General features: G+C 41.4%; 1 protein-coding gene across 5 annotated transcripts in view; it reads right to left on the reverse strand.

The window, feature by feature from the left end:
• NFIB (nuclear factor I B) overlaps positions 1 to 12,534 on the reverse strand; it is a 537,156-nt gene that overhangs the window by 82,629 nt on the left and 441,993 nt on the right. For 3 of the 5 annotated variants that reach the window (XM_029605636.1, XM_029605626.1, XM_029605652.1), the window contains exon 9: positions 5,736 to 5,901. In XM_029605636.1, coding sequence (XP_029461496.1) covers positions 5,736 to 5,901 — 166 coding nt within the window. The remainder of the gene's footprint in view (positions 1 to 5,735; positions 5,902 to 12,534) is intronic. The other 2 variants (XM_029605642.1, XM_029605663.1) reach the window with 1 other exon arrangement.

The following is a 12,534-nucleotide window of genomic DNA, read 5'->3' on the forward strand; positions in this document are numbered from 1 at the left end:
CTAAACAATTCTCTCGCCTCTTTGTAATGGTAATTCCATTGCAATTTTTCCCTCTTGTGTCACTGGTAAAATCTTCATAAATCCTTTTTTTTTTTCCTAGTTATGGCTTTCAGTAACCATTAGATACTTATCAAATAAACACTTACAGGGCTTGATGAAATGTAATCAGCTATCGAGGGCTGACATTTTAATTTTACATACTAATACAACTACAATGAGTACATTCTGATGTACTGGAATTGCCTCCAACCCAAAATTCATATTCATTAATACACATTCCCTGTCTTTGGTTTATTTAATGCCAATCAAAGGCAATAATACTTGCCCATTACAAACTTTTACAAACAAGATACTGTATCTCATACCTTTAAATTTAGCTCACCTTTAGTGCATATCTAAAATCTTGGATTTTCCAACGGGCAAAAAAATGCAGACTTTTCTGCCAGTTCTGCACACAAAAAAAGTGGCATAGGACTAATGATTAACCCCTTGATGGCTCTTGTACAATGATGCACAATGTACAACGATAAGCTATTTGGCAGTTGCTATTTCACTATAAAGGAGCCACAGGAATGGTAATTCTCAAAGCTATTTCAGCTGATAAAAACAGTGCTGTAAATGTGGAAAAAAGCTTTTACAAAACTTCCAGTGTGATATGTGGGTAAAAGTAGGCACACTAGGCATGTATGCATGCAATTTCACCGGCACTGAGCAGTGGCATCCCCAGGGGAGGGGATGGGAAGGGCTTCCACTTACACGCATGCTTTTCAGTTTTCAAAGATATGCATGCATATTTCCTTAGGAAAAAAAAAATGTGCATACCTTAACGGGTAAAACATGTGTGGTTTGTTTCTGTGGGCTAATTTTCAATGGGAAATTATGCATCTATTTTCCCTTTGAAAATTAGTAGAAAGTCTGTGAGTAAAAAGCACCAGCAGATTTTATAGTAATGCAGTTACAAAATCTTTACAAAATCATTCCCTAAGCGCAGCGTGCATCAAAGGGGCACCTGACAGGATGACTTCTTTCACTAATATTAACAGCAATGGTATATCGGCGCGCGTTAAAGGGGTGCTCATGATTGAGTGCCTGCCCCTTTAACGTGCGCTGCTCCACCTCTCCGGGATACCCAGTGCAAAATGCAAATGGGCTGCCGCGGTAAAAAAGGAGGCGCTAGGGGAAATTGCACACCCCTAGCCACAGGTTAGGAAAACAGATGCTCGTTAATTGAGCGGCACGCCCCGCTTCCTACCTTGACTGCTGGCACTTTTTTTCAACATTTTTTTTTTTTCGGGACATAATTTTGTTGTTCCTCCAGCTTAATATCACCACAATATTAAGTCAGAGGAAGTATAGAAACGCACTATTTTCAGCTTTTCTATATAGTTTTTGGGGTCCTCCAAAATTAATGCCTGCCTCAGGAGCACATTTTGTTTTTTGCATTTGCCTGTGATGAGCGCTATTACCTAAGCACGCGACCGGACTCGCGTCTTGGATGCGCTAACTCCCGTTTTGCATTGGGGGTTAAGGACGCGCGTCCAGTTGTGGGTTGAGCTGTGTGCTGCAGCCAGCGCATGGGTATAGCATTGGCCTGACAGAGCCTCTGCTCTGGCTGCAGCAGCAGAGGCAAAGAGAGGGGAGAGAGAGAGAGTGAGAGAAGGAGGCCAAGAAAGAAGCGAAGCAGAGAAACCCAGGAAAAGGAAGGGAGACTGGAGGAGACGCCTCAGCAAACAGCACTGTTAAGGAAGAAGCATGTAGCTAAGAATTTTCAGCCCAGGGACAGTTTCGATTTTGGTTAAACATATTCATGTACAAAATGTATTACGTGTAACCCTAAATTTGAAACGCCTCTGAAAGTAACAATTTGCAACTCTTACTGGAAATGGCCCTGTAAAAAGCAGATATTTGTGCTACAGATAAAATAATGCTGATAGCGAGGTGAGAGAGAGAGAGAGAGAGAGAAAGAGAGAGAGAGAGAGAGAGTGTGAGAACCTCTTAATAAGGTCAGTCAGATACTCTATACATATAGGTACCACTCTAGAGGGGCACTTTGAATCGGGGTGGGTTTTTGGGAGGTGGGTTAAAGTTAGGGAGGTGTTGTTACAGACACTTTCAGAAGTATTCATAGTAAAATTGACATCAGTAAAAATATAATAGCTCTTATAAGTGATGAAAAGGAGATTTAATCAATGAAGCTAGCACTAGGGAAGTACTAAAGTACTACAAAAATCCTTGAAACTACAAGCAAAATGAAAACACTTATCTATGACAAAACGTTGTAATGTCTAATTTTGTTCAAGTTTTGCCAACAAAGAAGCTGATGTTTAAAGTTGTATAGAAATTTGCAAACATCTCTGGGGTAAATTTTCAAAGAATTAGGCATGTAAAAATTAGCATATACGTGCATAAGTAGCATCCACTGGCTTACTTATATTATATAAATATCAAATATACACACGAAGTTTTGCTTTCATGTGCCCATGTAAGCATGTAAAAATGGGGTAGTCTAGGGGATTTCCGGGACAGGGCTAACACACGCATAAATTAATATTTTAAAAGACATGTGTGTAGATTTGCCAGCTTACTCTTGTAATTTCACTCCTGCTAGCTATCTGCTATAAGCAATATTAAACATTGTTTACTGTGTAGCACTACTGACTGTGTGGAAGATCTGGCTGAACTGAGGGGAGTTCAGATGAAGAACCAGGAAGGTCTCAATGACTTGGAGAACTGGGAGAATTGTTGGAGTAATTGGTAAAACTGGTAATTACAATTACGCGTGCATGTTTTAAAATGTACCAACTTATAAGGTGAATTTTAAAAGCCCTATGCGCACAAAAGCTGGGAGATATGCACGCAACTGCGACAAGTGCGCCACGCGGCTTTTAAGAGACCTGCAGCCACGCGCGTGTATCTCGGTACGTGAATAAAAAGAGTTTGGCCAAAAAGAGGTGGGACAGGGTAGGGTCTGGGTGGGGCGTGGGCAGGGCAAGGGTGGGCTGGGACAGCACCCATGAAGTCAGTTACGCCACAACCGCGTGACCTGCTTCCACTTTGGACAGTGTGTAAAGAGTAAAATTTAAAAAAAAATGGGTAGTCAGTGGGATTTTGGAGGTCAGGGCTGGTAGGGTAAAAGGGAGGCAAGTTAGGTAGGGGGTTTAGGAAGTCCTCTCCTTTACGGGGGGAACTGGGAAATAGGACTACTGTGTCACCACACGTACGTACTAAAATCCCCCCCCCCCACCACCACCACGTGCTCGAGATGGGATTTGCACGTACGCGTCCATATAAAATCTTGCGCGCGGTTAGCGAATTTTATAACATGGGCGTGCATAGACACGCCCATGTTATAAAATCAGCGCATCCGTGTGTGCCGCCCGGCAAATGCGTGCTGCACCCGCGCGCGGCTCTGAAAATCCACCTTTAAGTGAGAAAAATCCTGATTTTTAAAATAAGTGGGAAAAGTACGTGTTCAATGTATTGAAATACTCGCTATCAATGCACTGTGTATATTTGCAAGCAAGCATACGTACGCGCATATGTTGTGAGGTAAAGGCATGCATATTTCATAATATGCATGTATCCGATATGCACGGGTTATAAAATATTATTGTAAATCTGCGTATGACCATAGACGCGCATATATGCAGCCTTGAGCAAGTGTTTGAAAGTTATCCTCCCTGTGAGCAAAAAAAAACCAGGAAATGGTTCATATTGACGGTAAGTTTGATACCGGCGCTTGGGTGCGTATGTATGCACATATGCTGGCTTGCGCCAAAGGATGCGGCCATTTTATAACATATGTGCGTGTATAAATACACGTTATAAAATAGGCCGAACACGTGAACACGTGCGCACAATTTTATATGGACGCATACATGTGCGTGCAAGTGCTGCCTCTACCTCGTAAGTGGGGAATTTTTATAAGGGATGTGCACCAACACTATTACTAGTTTTGTCTGTTCATTCCCAGTTCGTTCTTTAAGGGATAGGACTTCCAAACCCTCCTAGGTTATTAGCCTCCCTTTCCTCCTGTTAGCCCCAACCCTTAAAACCCCGCTGACTAGCCTAGTTTTGGGGGGTTTTTTTTACTTACATGCCATCCATAGCAGCAGTAAAGTTATGCAGTCGGAGACCCCAGCACGCGCCTGTGCGCGTAAAATACTTCTGCGCACATTTCGTGTTAAAGTCCCATGTCCTGCCCATTTCCCGCCCCTTTCTGGGGCTCTCTCACTTGTGTGTGTGCTGGGAGATCTACACGTGCACGGGTGGTTTTTCAAATCCGCTCGGCACAAACCGGCCGTATATACTCGCATATCTCCCCCGTTTTGGCGCGCGCTGGGCTTTTAAAATTCACCCCACTATTTGAACTAGCATACATTATTTTCCATTTCGGTATTTCTCGTTCAGCACATGAAGCCAAGTTTGTAAGATATTTCAGCTTCGCAAGCAATAAAATTTCACAGGTACTTTTCCTCCTGTGAAATGTTGCTCCAATTAATGGTTTATGAGTTGCTATAATAGAAAATCATGCAAACCAGTTCATTAATGATTAGTGCACAGGTAAATTATGCACAAAATTTGCTTCTCATGCCAAATTTTGAAAACTAATAACTACACCTGTATGAGATTTTTTTTTTTTTTTTTTGCAATATTTAGCATAGTAAATCTCCATGTGCTACTTTTCTAAGGGGTTCATTTGCATGCCTGGAAAGATGGCATGTTGAAGAGGCAAATGTGTGCACAAGAATGTGCACGTTAGTATATAAGCCTCTTAGATACTAATGGGTGAAAGCATACCTCACAACGCCCATTTAGAGCAGTAAATGAGCTTTTTATGCACACATTCAATTGCATATGTGCAGAAAGAAAATTTGCATGCATGAGACAAACAATAGTCAGCACATCCCTACTTTGTACCCATGGCGATTTTCAAAGAGAAAGTATGTGCATAATTTCCCTTTGAAAACGAGGCACAAGGTTTCTAGCTGCAGACGGTGCACCTCTGCAGTTTAAGAATTGCTCCCACAATTATCATAATACTCCAGTAACTTTTTATCAGGACTTAATTCCTCCAGAAGATCACTATGTGCAGGTAAAAGTTTTTTTCTAAAGCTGGCAGAAGGAGTGTGATTAATAAATCTAGTAGCATTTCTCAATCATATTTAAAAAAAAGCCCATCACTGAAAACCAAACATTTCAATAACATCTAATGAATGTCATCTGCCTAATTAGTTAACACACACCGAAAATAGACCCTACTTATTTTTTCATACTAAGAAGAAGGCTACACTTCAGGGACAGAACGGTAACTCCTTTTTAAAAAAAAAAAAAAAAAATAGTTTTTTGAAATGTGGTTATTTTCCTTTTCTTCCTATTCTTTTAAAGTGCTCCATGCGGTAGGACAATGCTGCTCCAAAATTTAACCACAAAAAACAAACAATCCATAAACTAATTATCAAGAAGATAAGCATCAACACGGTGTTTCTAGTTTATTCTGCCATGAGATGACTGAGCTTTAAACTGAGATATTCTTTCCAGCTCCCTTAAAAAACCGTATGTTGCTATACCAAGCACGCATGAAATAATTTGGAAAAGGGAATGCTTTTACGTTTGGATCACATACCTGATAACAGAACAGATAATGAGAATCCACTGAATCCAAAGCCTTGAAGCAGGTTTGCTTTGGCCTTAATGGGCTCTAATATTAATCCTGATCCTATCTAAATACTTACTGGTTGGTGTTGGTGAAGATGCCTCACCTTCAGTGGATGTAGTGATGGGCTTCGTGTCGGTCATGGTCAGAGTCACAGGCCGCACCGCTCCATGATGGGGAGAAGGCGCCAACACTGGAGTAAAATGGCCAGGCACTTTTCCTACTACTTGACCACTGCTATTAGGCTGCAAAGAAAAGCACAGGGGTTCATACAAATCATAACATTTTCCTTTCTAAATCAAATAGTAAAATTTATATGCACTCAGCCTGGGAAGGAGCTCAATAGCAGCACCGTGCACAGCTAGGCAGAAAGTACCCAGTTCAATCTAAGGGTTGGGCCTTCTGCTCCCTGGGTCGGCTTGAGAAGGGAATGCTGCAGAGGCAGTGCTCACAGCCCCCACCTACAGGAGCAGGGAGGAAGGAATCATGGTCATTTAGGGCCTCATTTTCTAAACGGATCGCACACAATACCAAAATGGGGGCGGAGTTGGCCCCGGAAGAGGAGGAGTCGGGGCATCACCGGGGACGACTCCGCGAAGACGCCGCGGATGACGAAAAGTTAAGGCCCTTTTCGCGTCCGAGTTCGCGCCCAATAGCTAAACCTTCTATGGTGGCGCTATTGGGTGCGAAACCGGCAGCGATTGCACCGCAAAGGTGCGATCGCTGCTGGCTAGCGCAGGCCCGCCCCCCGTTTTGGCCCCCCGCCCCTCATTACCTAAAGTATCGCAGGCCTGTGATACTTTAGAAAATGAGGCCCTTAGTCAAGGATGACATCTAGTGGCCGAATTTAGAGCACATGATTACAGGTTTCCAGAAGGAGCCCTGATGCATGGCAAAAGGCCAAGGACAGTTGCTGCAATGATCAGAATAGGAACACTGGGAAGGGGGATATAAAAACTCAAGTGTTGTGAATAAAGACTCACGGCAGCAGGATCCCAGTCCAATTTTGCTAGAGGCCCAAAAGAAAAGGGGGAGACCTCCTGGGTCATTAAAAACATCCCCAAAATGTTGCCTCTATAACCTGCCATCAGCTCAAGCTGAGAACTCCCAATGCATCTGGGAGCCAGATCCATAGTTGAGAGGCTTCACCTGGCCACACAAAAGTGTAAAGGATGGAAGGAGGGAACTGGATTGGGCAGGAAGATGATAGGGGGCTAGACAGCAGGAGGAAAAAAAAAAAGGGGGGGTTTGAAAAGAGCTGGAGTGATAGGAAAATAGACTGGAGAGAGGGATGGGGTTAAAGAGGCTGGATGGAGAGAAGGGGAGAGGTTAGAATGTGAGAAAAATTGGCTAGAGGAAGGTAGGGAAGGATGGAGGATCCAGGCAGAGGAAAAGGGGCTGAGAAGGAAGGAAGAAAGGGAGGACAAAGAAAATCAGGGAAAAAGAAACCAAAGCAACATAAGCCAAAAAAAAAATTAAAAACTGATAAAATAAAAAAGAAAAATTGTAAGGAAAACATTTTTCCCTGACTTCTAAAAGTTTTGGCTGGCACCCAAGTTTTCTAAATATTTTTCTACCTCTATATTTAATACAACCGTTGGCACAAATTGAGCATACAGAATGTAAACTGGGAGCCTGGTCCTTTGACTACCAAGCAACTTATCCTCACAAAAATATAATCACACATTTATGATGTCACAGAATGCACAGCAGGCACCACTATATTTAGCTGACCACCACGATTTTGAAGTCCATAGCATTCTACACCCTGTCATTATGTGGGCAATGAGTGAAGAAGTGATCACAAAAATCTTCTAAGAATTTTTCTTTTTTGACTTCCTTTAGACTCTGAATTTTGCAGATATATTTTTACACATTTTTTCCATCAGAGAAAATGTATTTTCTTGACAAATAGCATGGTCAAAGTGGCTTTCATGACTGGACAATTCACTGATTATTATGTTTCAGTAGAGACGCTGTTTTAAACAAATAGGAGGATTATCAACATATCTTTCTGGGTTCACATATCTTGCAAAAATACAAAACATGAAATGACAGCATGTGGTAGTACATTTGTAAACTAGTTATCACTAGTTTACAAAGAAGCTGCAACATCAGTATTTATTTATTTATTGGATTTCATATACCATCGTTCAGATGTTCCATCACAACGGTTCACAAAGTTAAAAGGAAATACAATAAAATAATTACAAAATTAAAATTACATATAAAAGTGGTAGAAAAATACTCTTAATCAAAGAGCAATATTAATAAAATATGTAATGGACTATTAAAATGAATAAAAGAAAGGAGAAAATAAAGTAGGTTGATGGGGAGCCAGTCTGATCTCGGTCACGGTAATTATAGGTGTTGCTAAACAGCCATGTTTTTAGATCTTGCAGCCTCTTTAGATCTCTGATTGCAGCCTTAGTTCTGTTAGTAACAGGTTCCACAGTTTGGGGCCAGCTAGCGAGATTGCTCTCTCTCTTACCTGGCTTAAATGGGCAGAGTTCACTGATGGAATAGTTAAAAGGCCCTTGTTGGCTGATCTTAAGCTTCTTTTTGAGGTGTGTAGACAAATGGCCACATTTAATCAGTCTATTTGTTCCCCGTAAATAATTTTGTGCAGAATACAAATTACTTTGTATTATATGTGATTCTTGATGGGGAGCCAGTGCAATGATATTAATGTTGGAGTTATGTGATCGCATTTTCTGCTTCCTGTTAATACCCTGGTTGCAGCATTTTGCAAAAATTGTAGAGGTTGGATTGTGGATAAAGGAAGGCCAAGCAAGAGTGAGTTGCAGTAGTCTTTACTGGAAAAAATTAATGACTGAAAAACTGTTCTGAAATCGATTTGTGTTAGTAACGGTTTTAATCGTCTTAAGAGTGAGAAGTTTGTTGTAACCCTCTCTCAGGGGGTTATTTTCTGAGGCTATCGCGTGTGATACCTTGCCGGGGGCGGAGTCGGGAGGAGTCGGGGCGGCGAGGAGGCGGACGCGGTGCTATCTTCGCTGGCAGTGATAAGGTAAGACATGTTATTGCCGCCAGTAGCGCGCCCAATAGCACTACCTTTCACGGTGGCGCTATTGGGTGTGAAACCCAGCATTCTGCGAGAATGGAAAATCTTGGCCTTTGTTTGAGATATATTTTTTGAAACTAAGTTCGGAATCAATTATTGTTCCTAGATCTCGGGCATTGTCAGTTGGTTTTATGATTGTGCTATCTTGTAATGATAAAGCTGTAACTATCATATCTGGATCTTCTTTCTAGTAAAATAATTTCAGTTTTATCGATGTTTAATACAAGTTTCATGTGTGACAGGAGTTGCTTTATAATTGTTAGATACATTGCAGTCAGTTTGTATGTTTTTTCGATTGTATCATTCACCGGAATCAATATTTGAATATCGACTGCGTAAATGTAGTGATTGAGACCTAAACCGGCGAGAAAGTGACATACTGGCAACATGTATATGTTGAACAAAGTAGCCGACAGTACGGAACCTTGAGGGACTCCAGTATTGAGGCTTATACTGTCAGATATGGTATGAAACTTATAAAAACCTTACAACAAGCTTCAAATATTATCATCAGGGTTGGTTCTTCCATTAGAAGAACTAGGTGGTGTCTAGATCACACACCTTGGGAGGCATCAAAATCATGGGAGAGAGCCCAAGGCTTACAGAGGAAATCATCCCACCTTGGATGAAGAGCACAGGAGCTGCCTCCATTAAGTCTTGATGGGAGGATGGGTGCAAGATCAATGGTTGTCTAGGGCACCTAATATCCTTGCACCAGCCCTGATTATCATAACAACGTAAGAAGTTGCCTTACTGGGTCCCTCCAACCCAGTTGCCTTACTGGGTCCCTCCAACCCAGTATTCTGTTTCCAACAGTGGCCAATAGAGATGTGCATTGTTTAGTTCTTTCGGTTTGAGCTTCGTTTTCAGGCCCCTGCAGGAAATTTCGTTTTTCCCTTTTTTTTTTTTTATGGGACCGGATTTTTGTGTTAGTGCACGCTAACCATAGTTACCATGCACTAACACCAACTATGAATGTTTCCAAAATTTTGGAAAAATTCCATTCGTTTTTCAGTTCCCTGAACCATGACGAATTAGACAATTTGGTTGAAATTGTCTAATTAGTGAAAAACTAATGCACATCTTTAGTGGTCAATCCAGGTTACAAGTACCAGGCAAGTTCTCAAACATTAAATAGATCCCATGCTATTAATGCCAGAAATAGCTGTGGTTATTTCCTAAAAGATACATTTTAAAAGCCCAGCATGTGCCAAAACCGGGAGACATACACACAAGTCAGGCCGGTGCATGCCACACTGATTTATCTCCGCGTATACATTTATCTCCCGCTACTCACACAAAAAATCTCCCAAAAAGTGGGCAGGACATGGGCGTTTCTGGGGTTCCCTGTCACATAACTTTACTTCTGCTATGAATGACATGTAATTCAGAAAACAAAAAAAAGTAAAGAGATGAGTGGTGTTTTAAAGGTCGGGGTTAACAGAGTAAAAGAAAGCATATTTAACTAGGTGGGTTAGGAAGTCATATCCCTTACCTGGGCGAACTGGGAACGAACTGGGAAAACTAGTAATTGCACTGGCACTCACGTCTACTAAAATTCCCCCCCCCCCCCCCCCACTTACGAGGTAGATGTGGCATTTGCATGTGTATGTGTGCGCCTACTTAAAATTGGGTGCACATGTGCACGCCTTCAATCTACATACCTTGCTTGAATATACGTACATGTTATAAAATGACCGCATCCCTTGGTACAAGCCGGCAAACGTGTGCACACGTGCACCCGCATGCCTGTTTCAAAGTTACCGTCTTAGTCAACTTGATTAATAACAGTTTATGGACTTCTCACCCAGGAACTTATCCAAACTTTGTTTAAACCCAGCTACACTGACTGCCTTAACCACATTCTCTGGCAATAAATTCCAGAGCGTAAATGTGCATTGAGTGAAAAAGAATTTTCTCTGATTTGTTTTAAATGTGCTGCTTACTTACATCATTAAGTGCCCCCTAATCCTTATATAACCTGAAAGAGTAAATAACTGAATCACATTTACTTGTTTAATTCCTTTCATGATTTTACAGACCTCTATCATACCTGCCCTCAGCCGTCTCTTCTCCAAGCCCTAACCTCTTTAGCCTTTCTTCATAGGGAAGCCGTTCCATGCCCTTTATCATTTTGGTTGCCCTTCCCTGTACCTTCTCCATCGCAACTATATTTTTTGAGATGCGGCGACCACAACTGCACACAGTATTCAAGGTGCAGTCTTACCACGGAGCAATACAGAGGCATTATGACATCCTTCGTTTTATTCACCATTTCCTTCCTAATAATTCCTAACATTCTGTTTGCTTTTTTGACCACTGCAGCACCATGAACTGACGATTTCAATGTATTATCCACTCTGGCACCCAGATTTATTTTTCCTGGGTGGTAACTCCTAATATGGAACCTAACATGAGAAAAGGAAAACTATATCTAGATTTTTTTTCCCATAAATCACTGAACTTTCTCAACAATGTTTGCTATTTTTAAATTCAGCCCAAGAGAAAAATTATCTAAATGCAAGTTCTTAGAACCACTACTTTACCGTAAACTGCCTTTCCAACTTTGGAGTCCATAATCAAAGCCGTTTGTTGGGACTTAGCTAGACAAACCCCAGCCGCTTGAATTTCTAGCTGATTTGACCACTCCTGATTTAGCCAGCTAAAAACGTCTGAAAGAATTTTCATAACGTAACGCACATAAAAATTAGCATACATATGTGTAAGTAGCCTCTACTTGCGTACTCTGTATTTTATAAACATCGAAAATACCTGTGTATTTTCACTGTCATGTGCACATATAAGCGTGTAAAAAAGGGGTGGTCTGAGGCGATCTGGGCACGGCCAACACTTAAGAACAAAGATTTCTATTTGAAAACGTCCGTACATTTTCAAACTTCCTTGCATATTTACACACTTGCTAATTATCCAGTATACATGGTATTCAATGTGTTTATTGTGTAGTAGTGACTGGGTAGAAGGTCTGGATGAACTGGGATGAGTTCAGGCTTAAGAACCAGGGGGGTCTTGATGACCTGTAGAAGGACTGGGTGAACTGGTGGACTAATTGGTAGAGTGGTTAATTTCCTTGATGTATGAATGTTTTAAAATTGGACTTACGCAACACTGAACCGACGATTTCAATGTGTTATCCACTATGACACCTAGATCTCTTTCTTGGGTTGTAGCACCTAATATGGAACCCAACATCGTGTAATTATAGCATGGGTTATTTTTCCCTATATGCATCACCTTGCACTTATCCACATTAAATTTCATCTGCCATTTGGATGCCCAATTTTCCAGTCTCACAAGGTCTTCCTGCAATTTATCACAATCTGCTTGTGATTTAACTACTCTGAACAATTTTGAGTCATCTGCAAATTTGATTATCTCACTCGTCGTATTTCTTTCCAGATCATTTATAAATATATTGAACAGTAAGGGTCCCAATACAGATCCCTGAGGCACTCCACTGTCCACTCCCTTCCACTTGTTTCCATGCTAGGTGGGCTGGTAGTGTGATATGAGCTAATTACTCACAACCATCCGGGCTTATATAGGAAAAGTCCATTAATCAGAGGTTAGGCTGAATATTTCTTATGGACTCTACAGGATGCAGTAGTGGCAGGCCTATCAGTCCAATAGTGGCTGCAGGAAGTGGGATTGAGGCTGGAGTAAGTGATGCTGAATTCAACCCAGGCTGGTCACGAAGTTGAATATTGGATTTACAGCATTGCATATCCATTGGGTGTCTGCCAGGCAGCATGCTATGGTCAGAATAACCAGCTGGATC

This window comes from Rhinatrema bivittatum, chromosome 1 (genome assembly GCF_901001135.1).
Source record: "Rhinatrema bivittatum chromosome 1, aRhiBiv1.1, whole genome shotgun sequence".
NCBI classification, from domain to species: Eukaryota; Metazoa; Chordata; class Amphibia; order Gymnophiona; family Rhinatrematidae; genus Rhinatrema; species Rhinatrema bivittatum.